Here is a 22961-nt window from a genome sequence, read left to right on the forward strand (position 1 = left end):
CAACTGATCAACTAGAAGTCAAATTATTACTTGTTGCTCTTACAACGAAGATCGACGACAAAACTTTTGTCGGGTAGTGTATATAGAACATGAATATCCATTATAAACACAATATCCACTCAGCCACGACGAAGGGTCTGCGACTGTAGGAAGGCTGCGCTGGACTAAGCGCATGCGCTCAACGCACACGTATAAATCAGCTTTTACTCCAACTGTAATTCGACAGATCAAACTCTGAACCCACCTTTCTTGTTGCCCATGGGAATGTTGGTGTTGAGCAGCGAGGCGAAGGAGCTCTGTTTGGACAGCTGGGTTTTAGCTGCCAGTGCATTATTCCACAAGGCCTTGATCAACATGGAGGCTAAATACAGCGTCTACACACACACAAATACAACTCAATCACAACCTTGTGATAAATACAGTTGCATTTCATCAAGTGTTTCTGATCATTGCATCGCAGTTTTGCATGTGAATAAACTGGCTGGGTGTAATTGTGTCTTGTTGTGTAATTGTGCATGGATGTGTGTTACCTGTTCAGTGTGTGCGCTGGGGTGCAATCCAGACACCAGACTAAGCACGTGGCGCAGAGGAACAGGGTCCAGGTTTTTGATGAGTGAGGGGAACAGATCGTGGATGTAGCGGCTGCAGTGTTTCAGCTAAACACAAACACACAATATTATTATTAATTACATAAAAAAAAATAAAAAAAAGAGTTTTTCACACAACATTGGGGTATTCATTTTGTATATTATAGGGATTTTATATTTATATTTGAGGCGCCACGTGAGACACTGCTTACTGCAGAGGTACTTGAGCTCCACCAGGGCGGAGCTTGAGCTCTCGCTCCTCCTCCTATAAGCTGTTTTAATGCGTACACCCACACCTAACCAGCCCAACCCCCAGTGACATCACTCACAGAAGAAGTGCAAGGAAGGAGGAGCTAGAGCTCAAGCTCCCTCTTGCTGGAGCTCAGCTCTGCCCAAGTGGCTCTGCAGTGAGCACGACTTCCGCCACAAGGTGCAGTGGGTAGTACAATCGCCTCACAGCAAGATGGTCGCTGGTCAGTTGGCATTTCAGTGTGGAGTTTGCATGTTCTCCCCGTGTTGGTGTGGGTTTCCACCAGATGCACTGGTTTCACCCACAAGTCTAAAGAAATGCGCTGTAGGTGAATTGAACAAGCTAAATTGGCTGTAGTGTATGTGTGTAACTGCAAGAGTGGATGGGTTTCCCAGAGTTGGGTTGCGACTGGAAGGGCATCCGCTGCATAAAACATATGCTGAATAAGTTGGCGGTTCATTCCACTGTGGCGACCACTGATTAATAAAGGGACTAAGCCGAAAAGAAAATGAATGAATGAATGAATTAATATTTATATTGGATAATTTTTTGATGTAATGTTGTATTGTATTTTAGCATTAATAATTTAGATTTTAACTCTGTTTTACTTCAAATTGTACAGCAAAAAAACAATGTTAGTAATATTAGTAATATTAAAAATTAGAAATAAAAATTAGAAATAAAAAACATTATTTAGCATATTTAATCCAATATTATTACAAATAGCATTTGTGAATTGATTCATTAGTATCGTTTTTATTAGTAAAAGAAGAAAATAAGAATTACGATTAAGAATTAATTCATCATTAGTGTAATATTAAAATAGTTTCATAGTACTGAACAATCAATGAATCATTCTTGTTAGCAATAACAAGTTTTAATGTCAAACATAGCTTTTTGTTCATTTTAATACAGCCTTTAATAAAAATGGTCTTTTGGAGTGGATTAATTATTAATAGTAGTATTAGTAAGGGAGGTATTTAAAGTCAAATACTGTAATAGAATTTATAAATGAAAGTCTTTTAATATATAACATAATATAAAATATAAAAAAATATATTTAATAAAATAAATATTTGACGTATTTGGACAAATGTAGTTTTATTAGTAGAAATGTGCTTTTTGTGCACAGTTTACATCCAGCAGAAACAATCTCAGTGTTGTGTGCGCACGTGTGTGTGTGTGTGGACTTAAACCTGAATGCACATGGACTCATGTGGTCCTGTCGCATGAACATGCTCATAAATCACATAGAATGAAGTACTTAGAAAATGTTGAAAAAGTAGACTGTTTCCTGTGAGGTTTATGAGTAGGGGGAGAAAATATACAGTCTGTACAGTAGAATCATCATTATGCTTATAAAGGTGGTTGCACACCAGAAGCACTGCTCGGTGATGCGCCGCATTCAAGTCAGAATTCTAAACATCAGTTTCTATTAGGATACACACACCGGCGCCGCAAGTCGGAGTCTGTCTGAGGCATCAAGCCATGACTCAAGACACTGTTCATATTTCTGCCACGCCACAGAGCGCCGTCTGAATAGTTTCATTTTAAATACCATGCAAATGTGCGATACTTCCAACTGTCATGTGCGCCCCGTGTCGCAGCGCTGAGCAGTGCATCCGGTGTGCGATGCACTTAAGAGTCCACACCGGGATATGCAAACAAACCTGTATATATATGTGTGCATGTGTGTGTGTGTGTGTGTGTGTGTGTGTGTGTGTGTGTGTACCTGAGCGGCAGCCCATATACAGTCCACATGTTGGGTGCTCAGCCTTCCTTCAGCAGCCAAAAAGTTCAGGATCACTTGGCACTGTTTAATGATCTACAGAACAGTCACAAATTATAAACCATCAGTCAGCGATTAAAGAGAAATCAATGTTCAACTAAAAGCCAAAAGTCGACTACGTGCACAAAAAAGAGAGTCTCGCCATTAGTGTTTATTTTCAGCTTTGGGCCGCTCCGGCCAATAGCACAACAGCAACTACTGGTGAGACAGAGCTAAAGATAGCAAGGCCTCGTCTGATCAAATTTAGATAAACAACCAATGCAGAAAATAAAGGTAATTTATTTTAGTAAATAATCAAGTTTTCCTTCTGGCATAAGATTATTTTGCTTGTTTTAAAGGAAAAGCTCACCTAATTTTGACTTAATATTTCTGAAAACAAGGCACTATGCTCTGCTTGTCAAGAAAATGCTTCTTGATTTAAAAAATTTTATATAATTGGACTAAAACAAGACCAAAAGACATCATTTTTGCAGAGTAGACATTTATTTTTCCAATATTAGGGCTAATTTCATGAGTTTTGTTTTTTAGATGCCATTCTCTTTGCCGTTTGTTATTGATGCTAAAGCAAATGTTGGTTTTCACATCCAAATGAGGTGTTTAATGCAGGCCGGCTCACCTCAATGTGCAAATTTGGTCCGAATATGTGCTCCACAACGTTATTATTGATGAGCCAGTCAGCCAGCTCCTTCGCTATCGACCTGAGAGAGGAAGTCAAGTCATTAACAAACACAAGTCTTGGCGGAGCTATGAATGCGAGTGAACTGCAGGACTCACGTTTCGGTGTCAGAAACTAGCGACTCGTTGTTACAGACGTCATTGAAGGTGTGCAGCTGATTCTGCAGAGACACAGGCAAAAGGAGTTTAATAAACATTGAACATGATAGAAAACGGAGACGCTTTATTTTAAGTCACGACTACTTAACTACTGGCTTATTACCTGCCTATTATTAATATATTAACTGCTTACTATTAGTAGTTATAAAGCATGATCTTATTTTACATCAAACCCAACTTCTACCTTACTAACTATTAATAAGCAGCTAATTAGTGGTTTATAAAGCTATCAGTGTTAGTTAATGATTTGTTAATAGAATGAATTGTGACCTAAACTACAGTGTTACCCATAAATCTACCCAATTAATGGCAGAAGAGAGTAATAGATCAAATAGTCCAGCAATTCAGGCAGGCAGGAGAGTAGTGTAATATGCTGGTGTAGTTCTCATTCAATTAAAACTGCTAGTATTACGCCAGTATAAGTGTCTGAGTCAAGCACAATGCTGAATCTGTAGTATTTGTAGGCGTGTGTACCGTGATCTGGCTCAGTCCAGCGAGTCTCATGGTGAGTGTGGGACTCATGAAGTATTTGAAGGCCAGATCCAGACTCTCCCTGTCGAAGCACAGAGCACTGTCCAGCGGCTCCTTCACTGTACTCCACATCAGATCTGCCATGTTACGTGCAGCACTCTGACGCAGCTCCTGATCTGACAGCTTACACAGATACCTGCACACACACACACACACGCACACAAAAACAAAGAGTAAAAATTTAGGTCTCAACTGAGTTTTAATAAATATTCTGTAGGAAATGTACAAATGGTCTTTATTTAATATTCAAATGATTTTTGGCATTAAAAATTTATATTGATAATTATGACACATATAATGGATTTTGTCTATTGGCAAAACATACCAATCTGGTCATCCAAAGCAATGCAATATAATATAATATAATATAATATAAAATAATATAATATAATATAACTCCATGGGATATTATAATAGTGTATAATATAATATTCTATAATATAATATCTGTATAATATAATAAAATATAACACCATATAATTTAATTTAATATAATTTAATAGAATAAAATATAATATAATATAAAACTGTATAAAATAATATAAAATACAAAATATTATAATATAATACTGTACAATATAATATAAAATAATATAATACTGTACAATATAATATAAAATAATATAATACTGTACAATATAATATAAAATAATATAATATAATGTAATATAATATATTATGGAATAATATAAAATAAAATAATATAATATAATACTGTACAATATAATATAAAATAATATAATACTGTATAATATAATATAAAAAATATAATATTATGCAATATAATATAATATAATACTGTATAATATAATATAATAATATAATATCTATATAATATAATACTGTATAATATAATATAATATAATATAATATAACTCCATGGGATATTATAATAGTGTATAATATAATATTCTATAATATAATATCTGTATATAATAATAAAATATAACACCATATAATTTAATTTAATATAATTTAATAGAATAGAACAAAATATAATATAATATAATATAATATAAAACTGTATAAAATAATATAATATAATACAAAATAATATAAAATAATATAATATAATACTGTACAATATAATATAAAATAATATAATACTGTACAATATAATATAAAATAATATAATATAATGTAATATAATATAATATGAAATAATATAAAATAAAATAATATAATATAATACTGTACAATCTAATGTAAAATAATATAATACTGTATAATATAATATAAAAAATATAATATTATGCAATATAATATAATATAATACTGTATAATATAATATAATAATATAATATCTATATAATATAATATAATACTGTATAATATAATATAATATAATATAATATAATATAATATAATACTGTATATTATAATATAATATATACCCTCACTGCCAAGAAAATCATAAAAATCCACAAGCCATTCGACAGGTTTGTGTCTGAGCACACAATGCAGTTTTAATGCAGTCTGTCTAGAGTCACATGACCGTCGTCTCTCTCAGCTCTCCTGCCAGCCGTCTGCCTCCCCCGAGGTCATGTGAGGAGAGCCTTGGCAACTGTTGCTATGGTGAGGGATGCTCTTCCTAGCAACCCAAAGTGAGAGTGGATTCCTGGCAGCAGCAGCAGCAGCAGCGTCTCTCGAAAAGTAGTCTGACTGTGCTTTTTCATTTACAGTCAAACTCAGAATTATCAGCCTTCCTGAATTATTAGCCCCCTGCATATTTTTCCCTAATTCCTGTTTAACGTTTTTTTAGCACATTTCTAAACATAATAGTTTTAATAACTCATTTCTAATCCCTGATTTATTTTATCTTTGCCATGATGACACTAAATAATATTTGACTAGATATTTTTCAAGATACTAGTATACAGCTTAAAGTGACATTTAAAGGCTTAACTAGGCTAATTCGGCAAGTTAGGTTAATTAGACAAGTCTACGGCTCCTTTCACACAGTGATACCAGTAAATATCTGGAAAATTTGTGGAACGACTTTACTGGTATATTCATAAAAAAGAGCTGTTCACAAAAGCAGGGACATCACACATCCATTCCAAAATGCAATAATAATCATTAACCAGAAATGACCTATAAACAGCAGCGCTTGTATTTGTAAACATAGAAGGGGTCGGTCGGCCTTTTCATTATGGTTTCACTTTTATTTAAAGCTTTAGCATTCATGCAGCTGCTTTGTGAAACATCCAAATTCAGAAACCCGAGCCGCAGCTAAATGTTTACACACTTGACTACAGTACAATTTCTGTAGATGGATAAGTATTGTGAACAACTTATATGAAAACATCATAAACTAAACTAAACATTTATAATATGTGTGTGCTGGCGATCACCGTCTCCTTCACATGCAGAGTTTGAAGGTAAACAAACTGCCGTTAATCATAAGCCAGGGTTTCTGCAGGCTTCACCAAGGTAATTTAAGACTTTTAGATATTTTTAGGAGCATTATGAATGAAATTTTAGACTCATAAAAAAACTAAAGGCTCAGGAATTTTTCAAATGGCCCAGATGGAAAAGATTTTTATTTGACCTATCAAAAACAAAAAATATATATATATTTGTATATAATTTAATACACGTAATAATGCAACAATAGAATAAAACATTAATAATAAAATTTTTTATATTTTTAGATAAAGATTTTAGATTTTATTTTTTTAGCCAAATATTGTTAAATATTGTGTAAAAACAAGCAAGCTCTACTTGCATCCATACACTTTTTTCCAACATTAATTTTCTTTAAAATAAAAAATGAACAATTGTTTTAAAAGTTTTTAAACTATAATAAACTAAGTCTGTGCACAACAATCTGTCCAGGTCAGTGTCCTCAGCGGTAAATAGACGGAGCACTTATAAACAAATGTTATTGTAAAGAAAATAACAAACCATTATGATAAATAGAGTTAAAAAGGACCTTTTTAAATAAAAAGTTTAACGTTTTATTGAGATGATTGTTAGTGAGTGTATTGGTTTTGGCCAGATTGGGTAACAATATGTGAACAAAGGAAAATAAAGACCTGATTAAAAACAATTTAAGACCTACAACACAATATTTCAGTAAATTTAAGACTATTAAGACCTAAAATTTGGATTTTGATATTTAAGACATTAAGACTTTTTAAAACCCCAAAGAAACCCTGATAAGCGTTTTATCTATACTAATTTACACAGTTGGCATTAAGAAGAAACATAGAAACATTATCTGACAAACATCTTGCAGCTAAATGTGTCTGGAAAAATATTCAAAGGCTTTTATTTTCATAAACCGCGCGGACGTGAATGCGTCTGAGTGTTCTGATTAGCTAAAGTAGACGTCTCACTTTAGCTCGTTCTAGACGTGAACGCCCTCTTTTTGGCAATCTTTCCTATACGTTCACACAGCGCAGCATTCCAGCAAATTACTGATAATGTTACAACATCTCTTTCCGGAAAATTAATGGAACAAATTTACCTGTATTTTCAAAAAGGCCTCTTCGCACATACAGACCTTTCCAGAAAATTGACGGTTATTTTCCGGAAAGGTCTGTGTTCAATCATAAAAATATGTAGCTTAAGGGTGCTAATAATTTCGACCTTAAAATGGTTTTAAAAAAAATTTAAAAACTGCTTTTATTCTAGCTGAAATAAAACAAATAACACTTTCTCCAGAAGAACAAATATAGGAAACACTGTGAAAATTCCTTACTCTGTTAGACATCATTAGGGAAATAATTAAAAAGTATTTCACAGGAGGGCGAATCATTTTTCAATTATGAACATGAGTCTGATTCCAGTGACGCTCCAGGGACAGACGAGTCTTCGCTGAGGCCAGCTTCCAGCCTCCAACGCGGTGACTGAAGCTCTGCACAAGACTTTTGGCCAGCAGAGAAATTAAAATGGTCGTGCCCAACTGAGTCTGGTTCTCTCAAGGTTTTTTTTCTTCACTCTCCTATCGGGTGAAGTTTTTTTTCCCTCTCCGCTGTCGCCACTGGCTCGCATGGTTCAGGATTGGTAGAGCTACACATTGATGAATTTGCTCTTCAGTGTTTGGACTCTCAGTAATGACTTTAAATCACACTGAACTGAGCTAAACTGAACTGAACTTAAAGGGCCATGAAACCCCCTCGTTTCAGCAGGGTGTTTTCACACCTCTACTTTCGAAAAAGTCAGAAAAGTGGGCGTGTCCAGCTCTGTTTAGGGGGGAGTGTCGGAGGAACTAAAGTGGGATGGTATGGGAGTGTCTATTTGTGCACGCGCGAGTTTCAGAGTCAAAATACACACCCACACAGACAGGAGAAAGCGATGGTGTTTAACCTACATGGACATCTGTAGTCGAATTATTTGCTGAATTAATAAATGTTGGACTTTAACTGCAGTTTGGCTCTTTCATTCAGGGAATTCATTCATGCCCCTCGCGACAAACGAGGTATTTGATTCGAGGAACTGCTCTAAGCGTGTATTTTTCATGCAATGTTTGATACCGCACGGCGAATGAGAGAAAAAAAAAACTCCGCATTTCCCGGAAACTTAGATGCACACGGCAGGTAGCATCAGAAAGCCGCGTGTGTTATTCCGGTCACTAAATGCGGTGCTAACATTTCTGCACTCAGTGCTATAGTTAACTTAATTCGATACGAGCAAACTGAATAAACAAAGAGCACTGGTCGCTCACTTACCAAATCTGTAGAGACAGGACAATCACCAGCAACTAGAGCCGCGTCTTTATGGAGAGAATACTACAAGCAAATCCAGATTTCAGCGTTTGCAGATGAGAACAGCTCTCACGTAAACAATAATCCTCCTTAGACACGTAAGTTATTGTTGTCGAGCATCGCGTACACTGTAATCCACACGTGAGTCTGAGCTCTCACAGAGAGAAAAGGAAAACGAAACTTAACTGTAGCAAACTATAAAAGCAACACTTCACGCTTGTTTTGCCAACACAACGTGGCGTCTTTGTGGTGTAAACACTGTGACACAAATGAATATTAATGAAGTTGCACAATAGAGCGCGCTGATTGGTTTGAACCAAGCCTTACTCATGCATTAATGTATCACACTGTAAGACGTAATAAGACTCACTCGGGCACAGACGCCCAGTCTGCACGCTGGAATACACGCTATTATGTCATGACCGTGACGCAGCTTCAAAAATTCGTTTCAAACAGGAAGTACGAATTTGCTTGAAATAACGCAAAAACAACCAATTTACACTTTTTAGTGAAATATAGGTGTCCTAATAGTGTTTTTAGCAGTGTGGGACACATATACGACTGTCAAAAGCTCAAAAAATGTGTTTTGGTGTTTCGTGACCCTTTAAACACTAAAAACTGAACTACACTGTTCCAGTTACTATGACCATTATGTGAAGCTGACACAACCCACACTGTAAAAGCGCTATACAAATAAAGCTGAATTGAATTGAATTAACATTATGAAGATGTTCTTACCTGATAACATAAGTGCGAAAAGGGATGATGTGCTGCATCACAGCGGGAATGTGCAACCATATTCTGATCTGTAAACACAGAAAGCATAAGCACTGATTGGTCACTGGTCTATGATGACTCTGTGTGATTGGGTTAGTCTGATGATCTGTTGACCATCAGCTGCAGTGCAAAAAAGCAGTTTCTGACATTAATATGGAGTTATAAAGAGTACAGTGTTTTTGTGTGTGTGATAGAGAGACAACAAGGCATCTCATCTCTCAGAACATAGTTAACAATGTAAGTGTATGTATGCACACGCACTATAATCTGCTGTTATACTCCACAGAACTTCAGATACATTCACCGGCCACTTTAGTAGGACACCCGGACTCAATCCAATAGAGCACCTTTGGAATGTGGTGGAACAGGAGATTCACATCAAGGATGTGCAGCCGACAAATCTGCAGCAACTCCGTGATGCTATCATGTCAATATTGAGCAAAATCTCTGAGAAATATTTCCAGTATCTTGTTGAATCTGTGACATTAAAGCCTAGTTCACACTACAGGATTTTAAACATCAGCAGATCGCTGTGCCGTTCACACTACATGACTTGACTTTGTGTCTTTTGATCTCTGTGGTGTTCACACTACGCAACACTTATGAACGATCCACAAGAGGGGGGTGACACACTACATGATCTGACAACAACTCATTCCCCATCAGTTCATTCAAGCTACCAAACCACAGCCAATGAAATTTTGAGGGAGGAGTCGTCAGAAAAAGCTGAACACTATTGGCTGCTTGTGTGCGGATTACATCACTGACAGCGTTTCAAGCTTTGGAGAAAGCATTTAAAAACATCGTCAAATCAGCTGATTTATGAGCGGATTAATCACTCATCTTCCAGTGGATAGATACACAGAGAGTTTTTAATTTTTGTAATTTTATAACTCTTTGAAATAAAACTAACATATTTATAACACCCTGTCGTTTTCTAACTATCAGTGTATTTCTTTCTGACATTGTTATTTTTTTTATTACAAAACAGTAAAGAACTGAGCATTTCTGCCTTAAATTACCATATTGGTCAAAATGACTGCATGCATGTCTGATACTTTTCGCTGTGACTTTAAATATGTGTGCATTTTCTTGCCTGGCAACTTCCTGCTAACATAAACAAAACTTTCTGCTAACAAAAACATCAATTTACTTCAGATATCTTTCAAAACAGCATATTCTGTGCTGTTAAATAGCTCCTGTTTGAAAGTGAAAATGAAAGCCAAGACCTTTAAGTGTTTTAGTATCTTAACTACATATTTATAGGCTGTATTACAAAAAAAGATTATATTTTTAGGGTAATGGTGTCATTAAATATGATGCCAGACATTCAAAGCTTAATTTTAATATCTCAATAATAGCTTTGAATGTAAATATGTTGTGACAATATGGCGTTTTATATAAGAACCGTCAGAATGAGCAGTATGGTAATTCTGATAGTTACAGAATTCTAGTTCCACTGTTAATATATCCTACTCTCATGTCTGTGCTAACGCAGAATGAAGCCAGTGCACTGATGCCCATTCTGACCAATCACAGATGTTTCTGCTGAGCTCCTGAACACACAGGCACGCGGCTCATGCTGATCTGCTCTCTCATTGGCTGCAGCTCGTCACTACATCTGACCACACGTGGGGTTGAGTCGGCCGACTGCTCTGGAATATTTAGCATGCTGAATGTTGGATTTCCGTCTGCAAGGTGTCCGCGACGCGTCAGCGAGCCTCGTTGATGCGTTGTTCAGTAGTTCACACATAAAGAGCGGCGAGCGCCGTGCACCTGCAGATTTCTTCCCGATCACAGCCCGATCTGTCGGCGAGCTCGTTAACTTCCAAATCGGGCTCAAATCAGGCTTAAAATCCTTTAGTGTGAACTAGGCATAAGGGTTAAGGCAAAAGGGAGTCCAACGAGGTACTAGTAAAGTGTACCTAATAAAGTGGCCGGTGAGTGTAAAAGCTAGAAACTTTGCACAGCCCCATCCAAAGGGTTAATGCCGTCAACTGATGATCAACAGGAAAACGGACAAACTCGACCTCTTCCAAAAGGGAAAGCCATCAACAATCAAGAACACATGATTATATGGTGTCATGGCTTTGCAGTCAAAAAATGCGCTTATAATGGAAGTCAATGGAGCAAAAACAGCCTCCAACATAATGATGGAAGAGTAATCAATTTTAAACAATACACAAGTGTTAAATGTAGAGGAAATGCAATAATGGAACGGGGATCATTTCCATTTTAAATGTCTTGTTTTTAAGAAACGGGACTCACGTTAGAGACGATGGTGATGAAGGCATGTGCGATGGGGAAGGGGAGAGTATCAGGGGCTCCGAACTCAAAGCAATCTTTCATCAGAGAGAGGCCGTGTTTCCCACAGAACATACACACGTAGCGCAGCAGGTGCAGAGGAACCTCCACGTCCTGAAACACACACACACACACACACACACACACACACACATACATACACATACACACATCAGCAATTCATCTCCCAGTAATACTCCCTAAGGATTAAAAAACAGCATGTTTGAGCACCTAAAGGAAGATGAAAGACTTCAAAACGAGTTTAAATCATCACAAAAGGGCAATGACTCTCTGCTCTCTATTAAACCATTTTGATTTACATTTATGCATTTGCCGGAGCCTTTTATGCAAACTGACTTGTTTTGCATTTAAGGTACACATTCATATCCGATCAGTTCATGTGCAAATCTTTTTTATGCAAATGAGTGCACTGAATTTTAATGGCGTACACATGAATTAATTTGTTTGTGATGAACAAGGGCAGAAAAGCAATTCTGTTCATGTCTAAGCATGCATTACTGAATGAAAACAGCATGTTAAATATGCATAAATAAAAACAACAACATATGAAATGTGCTCAAGACGAGTGAATAAAATTATATTAATTAACTATTTGGCAGCACGGTGGCTCAGTGGTTAGCACTGTTGCCTCACAGCAAGAAGGTCGCTGGTTCGAGCCCCAGCTGAAGCAGTTTGCATTTCTGTGTGGCGTTTGCATGTTCTCCTCATGTTGGTGTAGGTTTCCCCCACAGTTCAAACACATGAGCTAAGTTGAATTGAATAAGCTAAATTGCCATGGTTTGGTTGTTTCCCAGTACTGGGTTGCATCTGCTGTGTAAAACATATGCTAGAATAGTTGGTGGTTTATTCCGCTGTGGAAACCCCTGATAAATCAGGGACTAAGCTGAAGGAAAATGAATGTATTAATGAACTATTACAATTATTGATGAGAATTGTTTTAATTATAATACACTTATTCATTTTTAAATAAGCCCATGAAATGTAATATAATACAACATATAATACAATATATACATAGTGTAGATTTGCTTTTTGTTTTCCCTTGATAATAAAAACCTTCCCTTCAAAACTGCATGATGTGTTTACTTGTGTTATCTTTGACTACTAATTGATGAAACATTAAAGTGTGAAAACATGCAAAAATCAGTAAGGGGGCAAACACTTTTTCACACCACTGTTTATAAATATTTATGCATTTTATTTTTTTTTTCGGCTTAGTCCCTTTATTAACCTGGGGTCGCCACAGCGGAATGAACCGGCAACTTATCCAGCACGTTTTACGCAGCGGATGCCCTTCCAGCTGCAACTCATCACTCAGAAATATCCATACACACTCATTCACACACATACACTACGGACAATTTAGCCAACCCAATTTACCCACAGCGCATGTCTTTGAACTCTGGGTGAAACCGGAGCACTCAGTGGAAACCCAAGACAGGGAGAACATGCAAACTCCACATAGAAATGCCAGCTGACCCAGCCGAGGCTTGAACCAGCGACCTTCTTGCTGTGGGGCTATTGCGCTACCAACTACGCCACCGTGTCGCCTTCATATAAATATACTTTTGAGATATACTATTTATTAAAATAATCTATTAAGTGTGTTATTATATTACATTATAGCTATAATAAAATATATTAGAAATTGTATAATAATAATAATAATTATTATTATTATTATTAAAAATAACAACAACAAACCAACCTATTTATAAACGAATAACTAATTAAATCAAAGAAATAACCTACAGATTAAATCAAAACATTTGACAGAGCAAGAAATTTGTGCTAGTATTGAGGCCACTGTAATATTTCTTCTTCTGGAGAAAGTCTGATTTGTTTTATTTCAGCTAAAATAACAGCTATTTTAATTGATTTAAAACCATTTTAGGGTCAATAATATTAGCCCCCTTAAGCAATATTAATTTTGATCATGTACAGAACAAACCACTGTTATACGATGACTTGCCTAATTACCCTGACTTGCCTAGTTAACCTAATTAAACCTTTAAATGTCATTTTAAGCTGATATACTAGTATCTGAAAAAATATCTAGTCAAATATTATTTACTGTCATCCTGACAAAGATAAAGTTATTAGAGATGAGTTGTTAAAACTATTATGTTTAGAAATGTGCTGAAAATAATATTTCTGTTGAACAGAAACTGAGGGAAAAATAAACAGGATGGCTAATATTTCTGACTTAAAGTAGCAACAAAGAGCATCTTTATATAGAGTCTGACTGATGAACCGCTATTTTGTAATTGCTAAAATCTGCAATGATTCATGGGAGTGGATGAATCACGCCAGTTGACGTCTAAACTAAGAACATCCTGTACTTTCACACACCGGTAACGCCTACATCTGCATAAATCCAGTCCTGCGTCGTCCACTCAGCGTCTATTGTGCTCGTCAATTATCTCTAAATGCTGTAATTAAGCCCATAATCATGAGTCTCTGTCTGTGTGTGTGTGTGTGTGTGTGTGTGTGTGTGTGTGTGTGTGTGTGTGTGTGTGTGTGTGTGTGTGTGTGACTTACATTCATATCGCAGAAAGAGCCGAGGATATTGCTCTCTTGTGCTGAGATATCCTGAGGAAAAAAAATTCAACAAGCGGATATTAAAATAAGACAGTGACCTAAATAAAAGCATTCTCGGCTGGTGAGCGACTACAAACAACAGAAACTTCTGAGTCTTCAGTTTAACGCTGAGGTTATTCAGTTCATACAAATCATTCAGGAGTAAAATCAAATAGAGCCATTCAAACTATTTGATGAAACTGTATCATATCGCAGTATTTGAGTGCATGCCGTGAACAACCGTACAAGTCCAAAAAAATTAAAATGAGATAACCATGTGACAATAATCGTATGTGTAAACTTTGTATAAAGAACAGACTCTGCGTTTTAAACATTAAAAGAGCTTCAATTGGAAAAACAGTTTATGGCCACTAAGAAGAATAGAGATGCCGCTTGCTATCATGTCCGCTTCTGCAAATCCTCTGTAAAACAAGGAGAGCTGACATGAACAAACAGGCTTCAAACACATTTTCACTACTAAAATTCCAAGACTTTAAGTACAATTTCATAATGTAATGTTTTATGTAATGTCTGCATACTCATGGTTAATAATAAGAAAAACAATGACGTTCAAATTTATTACAGCATATCATATTTGATAATGTTTATACAGCACTTACATTGGGAGAGCAAGTTTTTGGCCAATGACAGAAAAGAAGAAAACTAACATATATTCAAGCAAAGACCATAGAATACACAACAGGGCTCAACAATAAGGACTGCCCGGTGGCCCAGGGCCAGCGTGAGAGACGATTGGGACAGTAGACAGGATCATTACTGGCCCGATTGGGACAGTGCTGCCTTGTCTCTAACATTTAATTAGTCTCTGACTATTTGTCAATTGCATGCATTTTAAGTTTTTGCTTTTAAGTCTTTAAACACTACCTTCTTTGTGATGTCATGTTGCTTTGCAGTTCCTCTAATCAGATTTGATGTTTTGAGCATGCTATTTTTTTCCGTAACATGGTAACAACCAGTACAGCGAAGAAACGGCAACATGGCGGCATCTTCAAATTATAAGGCTAAAAGAAAATGTCTGGTTCTAACGTCTTAGAAGCAGACATTTACGTGTGAACAACATGACAAAAAAATGAAGTGATGTTTTGCACAGTTTGCCATCAGTTTGACAAGGCAGCCACCAATTGTTAAATAATTTCGAACCGCAATAAATTTCCACATTTTCCTGCTCTTTTTGTTTGCATAACACTTTTATTACAGTTTAAGTATTGAAATTGTAGAATCGCAGATTTTATTTTTATTTTTATTATATTGACACATTATTTAAAATATGCGGCCAAAAATAGCTCTTAACTTCTTTTTTTTTTTTGGTGGGGCAAGTAAAAACCTGAACCACTGGCCCAATCGGCCAAGTAGAAAAAAATCCTTTGTGTTGAACCCTGCACAAGACATGTCACTTGTATCTCGCCTTCTAGTACAGGAGTCAATCATCGATCGTATACGCCGAATAAAGCTCGCCTTCTAGTACAGGAGCCTTTAATTTGCATTTACATTTGTTTATTTTTTCACTTAAAGGTGCAGTAGGTGATTGTCTTCAGAAGCATTTGTTGTTGTGCTGGTTGAAAGTCTCCTTACAGTCTAATAGTGATGATTACAGTAAATGATTCAAATGTGTTTATATGTATTTTTATATTTTGAGTAAGGCATAAAACTAAAAAATGTTCATCTAATTTAAATAAAGTCGGGCTGACATCTTGCATAATTCAGATAAGTAGCTCAAACTGTCTGTCAGCAAATGCAGATTTGAACAACTGCACAGCGGTTTGTACAGAAAACCCTGCTGAATCAAAACTTTTTAAAAACCTGAATCAATATTGGAGTTACCTTTGCACGCTGGAGAAAGGATGACACCATGGCTGAAGGATTTCTCTCAGACAGGTAATGTTCTGTTTTAAAACTGTTTTAGCTTCACGCAGAGCTGATGTAACGTTAGATGTTGTTGTTATTAATGGGTTATATCTTTACAGAAGTGTTGTTTAGCTACTAAAATCTTCTGATGAAAGATTGATGTGATTATTTTCAGTTTTATAAGGTCCTTTTACAGCATCGATGATGTAGATTTTAATTAGTTTAACAATAAAACACAAGTAAATACCGCTATTTCGCCTAGTCTCTCCCTATATTGTTCACCATGCAACTCTAAATGTTTACTCTGAAACAGCATGTCAGTTTGGCTTAGTAATGAGTGTAATTCCTGCATGAGAGAGGGTTCTTTTGCTGTCATCTTTAAGGTTCACGTGCTCCTGTTTAAGGAGGCGTGGCTGTGGATGGCAGGGGACGGACTGTGATTCAGAGATTTATGCTAAGCTGTGAGCATTGTGGAAGATCACCTACTGCACCTTTAACTGCAAATTAGAATAGAAACGGTAAAAAGAGCACACAAACATGCTGACAGATATAGGTACTGTACATTGTTATGGGTCAATGACGCTAATATTCAGCACAAATTCATCAATTTCTCCTTTCTGGCTTTTCTTTCTATGAATGATTTATGCAAGCACTGTCCGTACGTGTTTCCTCGTCGGTTAGTAACGCTATATTTTATTGCACGACAAATAATCTATCAAGTGTTTTGGCTAAAAAAAAGAGAAATCAAAATTAGTTATTGTTAGATTATTTTACACTACTGTGCATGAACTGAGCTGTTGAATGGTCAGCATATGAGGCGGCTAGGCTTTAGCTTCAATTGTGATGACATTAGCCCCTTTCACACATACAGACCTTTCCGGAAAATTACCGGCAATTTTCCGGAAAGGTTGTATGTGTGAACAGGCCCTTTTTGAAAATACCGGTAAATTCGTTCTGGCTATTTTCCGGAAAGAGAAGTTGTAACATTACCGGTAATTTGCCGGAATGCTGCGCTGTGTGAATGCAGAAGGAAGATTGCAGAAAAGAGCGTGTCCACGTCTAGAACGTGCTGACGTGAGACGTCTACTTTAGCCAATCAGAACAGTCAGACGCATTCACGTGTGCGCGGTTTATGAGAATAAAAGCCTTTGAATATTTTTCCAGACACCTTTAGCTGCTAGATGTTAGTCAGATAACGTTTTTATGTTCCTTCTTAATGCCAACTGTGTAAATAATTATCGATAAAATGTTTATGATAATCCGTTGTTTGTTTACCTTCAAGCTTTGCGTGTGCCCGTGAGCGCCCATAGCGCGAGCACACACACATATCAAGAACATCTCGACATGCGAAAGTGTTCCTTTATATGTTTTCATTGGAGTTGTACTCAATACTGATCCATCCGAAGAGTTTGTGATGTAGTCAAATGTTTACAAACACAAGCGCAGCCGTTTAGAGCTCATTTCTGGTTAATGATGTCAGAATTTACCCGCATTTTGCGATGGATGTGTGAATGCTCTTTTCCGGAAAAATTCCGTAACGTCCTCGTCTGTGTGAACAGCGTTTTTTTGGATTTACCGGTAAAGTCGTTCCGGAACTTTTCCAGATATTTACCGGTATCACTGTGAGAAAGGGGCTATTATATTCTAATCGGTGCCTTTTAGGTCGTGAATATATTGCTGTAATGCATACTGCAGCCGTTTTTGTCTAGCCTTCTCGGAGATCTCATCTGTTTGCCAAAAATGACTAATTATATCCCTGCCAATGTTTGACACCAGCGCATACATATTGTACTGTACGTGCCAGGCACGAAGGCTTGACAGGCGTAACAACTGTAACTAAGGAAGGCGGGGCTTAGCGAAGGGTCAATTACTGCAGAAAAATAAAATACTGCCATATCAGATATTTCCAATAGCCCTCTTGTAAAGTGTTACCAAAATGTCTGTGTGTGTGTAAGTGTGTTACCTCTATAGTAGGATGTGTGTTGTGTTTGTAGGCCGTGTATAGAGGGAACTGAATCTGGAAGATCTTTGCAGCACACAGCAGCAGTTTCTCCTGGTCTTCTGTGCTCCAGGATGCAAACGGGTCTACGCTGCTTTCGTTCTCGCTCTCCCCCGCCGCTGGCTCATTGAGCCTGGGTTTAGGGTCCGGTTTGACCCCTTGCTTTTGGTTCTTGTGCTGATCTCCATCCTCTTCTCCACCGTCCTCTTCAGCAGAGTCCCGTTCCACGTTCAGAGGCTCGTCCTCATTGGGTGAAGGCTGTGGTTGGGCGGAGCCCCAGTCAGACTCCGCCCCTTCAGTCCTACTGTTGCCATCGCCACAGCGTAGGCGGTCCCTAAGGTTGGTCACTTGGGCGATTACCAAGTTAATGAGGGCATAAACCAGTTGGCTGAACACCTCGAGGTGCTTGTATTCTTTAAAACAGCACAGACACTGCCTGCAGACCAAAACACACACATTTAACCATCAATAAATTATTCATTAATGACTGATATTTACATTTGTTTGATGATCTGAAACATTAAAGTGCGACAAACATGCAAAAAATAAACACTTTTTCACAACACTGTATTTTAATTAGTTTTTTAAAATATACAATTTATTAAAATATGCTATCATGCATGTTATTATTTTATATCATTGACATAATGAAATATAACACACATTGTATAATAAAAAGAGCTGTGAACCTACACTGGTCTCATGGTTCGATTACGATCATCATACCGTCTGATTCGGTTCAATTCGTTATCTTGGTGCACTGGTGATGCTTTCCATACACAGTTATATATTTTACTTCATTTTACTATATGTGTTTGCCATACAACTTTGTCCATTATAAGCAGTCAGATATATGTACTGTACCTTTAAGTTTACCTGCTCAAAGAAAACACTCTTTTTGAACGTATCAACAAAATTCAAGGACATGCACAGAACAACATGGGCCTTTAAAGCAAATCAACGTAAATATTATCCTTCTTGCTTTATGGGTGTTGTTGTGTGAGTTTTTAAACCCCTATGATTGGTCACACGCTCAACAGAAAGGGCTGCGATTGGCTCTAACGCTCTGGCGCACTGATTACTGACACTGATAAACGGTGGTGGCAATCACAGCTGATCCATAATAGAAGCGTTGGAGACAATTCTAATCGTCCGCATCTGCATCGCGGTGCAGTGAAGTAACAATTAATTTTAACACCCCTAATAATCAATAGTGATAACAAACCAAACTTTTTAATAATTAATACCCGATTAATCAGAGAAATAACCTACAGATTAAATCAAAACATATAGGCAGTATTGTTTAAAAATTGCAGAACACCTCAAAAAACATTCATGGCCAAGTCCAAAATCGCATACTTCCTAACTATATAATATATGAAAAACAGTACGCGAGCAGAGTTAAGTCTGAATTCACATTATTGAATCAGAAACAGAAAGAGCTTTTTTTTGCCAGGTATGTTCACACATACAAGAAGTTTGTTTTCGTGATGAAGCTTCAACAGTGCAACAGAAATAGAGAGACAGGAGAGAAGTAAAGGCTTGTTTATACTTCTGCGGCGAGTGATTGGCATGACCCACAGCGCCTGCCTTGCTCTTAGTCATGCATTCATACTTCTGTGCGCTGTTTGTGTTGCTCTGCAATGACACTTCCGAAACGATAGCTGACAGTAGGTTTATGTATTCTGTGTCGAGTTTCTTACCTTTAGAGATTTAGCTACTTCTACGTAACGGTTGCGTTCAGAAAAAATAAAAACCCGAGCGAAGAAACTCGACACAGAATATAAAAACCTTCTGTTAGCTATCATTTCGGAAGTGTCATTGCAGAGCAACACAAACAGCAGACACAGAAGTATGAATGCATGACTTTACAGATAAACCAGGACATTTATCTGGGGGTTTAGGATGACTCGGGTTAACAACTTCAAGTGTGAAAAGCCTTAATGAGTGCTACTGACCTCTGTGTCCATGTGCTGATGTATGTGAAGACTCTTAAGGCATGTTCCTTCTTCAGCTGCAGGCCGTCTGAGCTGTCTGCATCCGAGACTGACACACACACACACACAAACACACAAACACACAAACACAAACACACAAACACACACACACACACAAACACACAAACACACACACAAACACACACACAAAGATAAACACAAACAAACACACACAAACACACACAAAACAGTTAGTGAGTTGTCTGAGATCACATCAGCATTAGAAACACATGCAGAACGCTGAAGAACCACTGACCCACTTATCCTACATTAATACTTCATTCGGTTTTGCAAATCATTTGAAGCAACAGTGATTCAGCACAAAAAACATCTGTACACAGCCCAAACTCACAGTACAGCAAATGAAAACCAGCAGAAAGAGTCTAAACGTCCAGTCCAAGACAGCAATGTCACGTTGTTAAAAAAAATGCCTGCACTTATAATGTTAAAAGAGTGTAAATATGACAGTAAAAACAGTGTGTGGTTATTAATACTAAACTCTAGAATACATCAAGAAAAACTGTGATAAATCTAATGAGACGAGCAAATTTGTAGCAAAACACTGTTAAAAATGAATAAATGAAAATAAAAATACATTGAAATGCTTTTTAATATAAACAAACTAAAAATATATAGAAAGTTTACAGTTCTCCATTGTCATTGCGTCTCATGATCTTTTATACTTCACTGTTTTTAAACTGTACACTGTTTTTAAGGAACATATTTAAGGAACATTTCTATGTATTTTTAATGTGTTCATATTTGACATGTGATCATATTTAACATGTATTAATTCAGTTAAATACTCTTGTGGTCATTTTCTGTTGGAATTTGGGAGATTCTGTGCATGTGCGCGTGTCTGTGTGTTTACAGGTCCAGCTGATTGCGCCAGGATTGAAAACACTGCTGTATGTTCGGTTCTCCCTTTTAAAAGCAGCGTGTCTGTCTTAGATGAGTTGTGCTGGAGTCGGTGTCTGATGATCGCCTATTTCTTGATGGTCTGGATAGAGCTAATAATGTTTTGTGTAGTGAAATAAGTAACAATAAATATATTTTTCTTCAGCAAATGCACTCATCTTCTCCTTATTTGAGGTGACCGCTTTAAAGTCACAACAAATGGGGGCTCGTCCGGGATCTGAACACGGGACCTACACCGGTTTAAGGTCGCAACAACAGTTCAGTCTTAATTTCTTTTTCACTTATTTTTCAAACTGTACATTTTCATAATATAATAGATTTATTTATTTTACATTTCTATGTTTTTATTTTTATATTTTTTACGTAAAAATATTTAACATGTTGTAATAATACATTTTTTCACTGTCAGCTGTGTCTTATGATCTTTATCACATCATTATTTTAAAACTGTACATTTCTATGTTTTTATTCAGAATTAAAAGACCATTTTTGTCTTTTTTAATTTATTCATATTTAACACATATTAATTCAGCAATAAGGCAGCAAAAACTTCAAGTAAGACAAGATTTAATATCAAGCATGACCATTTTAGATGTTCATGTGCCACAAACAAACACAGTATTCACACACACACACACACACACACACACACACACACACACACACACACACACACACACACACACACACACACACACACACACACACACACACACACACACACACACACACACACACACACACACACACACACACACACACACACACACACACACACACACACACAGCCCAATTAATGGTTTCTACTGTGACGAGGGAGTTGCTGGACTCGGGAATGTTACCTTGCGGTTGTAAAGTTCAGTCAAGCAGCCGGCTAGCCTTGACCTACATACGATTTTCTTTCTTTCATTCTGCAAAACAGCTTTCCTGGCTTTTTTTTTTTTTGTCATTTCCACATCGCTCGACAGTAACAATCCAGGGCATTGTGTTCAGGCTGGACTGAGAAACAGTTAGACAGCGATGTGATATGAGGATCTGTTATCAAAGCCGTTATTCTGAAAACTCGACCACAAACACTGAGCGTAACCGCACACGCAGACTGAGTGAAGGATATTATTCAGTCCTTTTCGCATGAAATTATGACTAAACTCAAGACAAAAAGAAGGAAAACTAGATATTCTGCAGCCTTTAACTCAGGGCCATCTAAGCTTGTTTGACTATTTCAGGGGTGTCCAAACTCGGTCCTGGAGGGTCGGTGTCCTGCAGATTTGAGCTCCAACTTGCCTCAACACTCCTGCACGGATGTTTCTAGTAAGCCGAGTAAGAGCTTACTTATTTAGCTACAGTGCAAAAAATGCTTTTCTTACTTAGATTTTTTGTCTTGTTTCTATATGTTTCAAATATCTAAAAGTTCCTAAATTAAGAAGAATTTTCTAAACAAGCAAAACATATTGCCTTGTTTTGAAAAATAATATGCCAATATTAAGTGAGTTTTTCCTTAAAACAAGCAAAATAATCTGCCAATGGGGTAAGCAAAATAATCTTATGTCAAAAGAAAAAATAAGATTATTTTGCTTACTCCATTGGCAAATTTATTTTGCTTGTTTTAAGGAAAAACTCACTTAATATTGGCATATTATTTCTCAAAACAAGGCAATATGTTTTGCTTGTCTAAAAAATGCTTCTTGATAAAAGAAATTTTAGATATTTAGACTAGAAACAAGACAAAAAATCTAAGCAAGAAAAGCATTTTTTGCAGAGTAGCCCAGCTGTGTCTGATTGGGGTTGGAACTAGG

At 36.7% G+C, this 22961-nt stretch overlaps 1 protein-coding gene across 1 annotated transcript in view; it reads right to left on the reverse strand.

Annotated features, from left to right (window-relative positions):
- The window catches only part of usp34 (ubiquitin specific peptidase 34), a 93166-nt gene that overhangs the window by 63036 nt on the left and 7169 nt on the right, over positions 1 to 22961 (reverse strand). Inside the window, exons 2-12 of the mRNA XM_009294698.5 lie at positions 20209 to 20296; positions 18215 to 18686; positions 14347 to 14397; positions 11749 to 11898; positions 9442 to 9509; positions 3935 to 4127; positions 3401 to 3462; positions 3243 to 3324; positions 2570 to 2662; positions 531 to 656; positions 245 to 374 (exon numbers count right to left, since the gene is read on the reverse strand). Of these exons, the coding sequence (XP_009292973.3) occupies positions 245 to 374; positions 531 to 656; positions 2570 to 2662; positions 3243 to 3324; positions 3401 to 3462; positions 3935 to 4127; positions 9442 to 9509; positions 11749 to 11898; positions 14347 to 14397; positions 18215 to 18686; positions 20209 to 20296 (1515 nt within the window). The remainder of the gene's footprint in view (positions 1 to 244; positions 375 to 530; positions 657 to 2569; positions 2663 to 3242; positions 3325 to 3400; positions 3463 to 3934; positions 4128 to 9441; positions 9510 to 11748; positions 11899 to 14346; positions 14398 to 18214; positions 18687 to 20208; positions 20297 to 22961) is intronic.

The sequence above is a fragment of the Danio rerio genome, chromosome 1, assembly GCF_049306965.1.
Source record: "Danio rerio strain Tuebingen ecotype United States chromosome 1, GRCz12tu, whole genome shotgun sequence".
Lineage (NCBI taxonomy): Eukaryota > Metazoa > Chordata > Actinopteri > Cypriniformes > Danionidae > Danio > Danio rerio.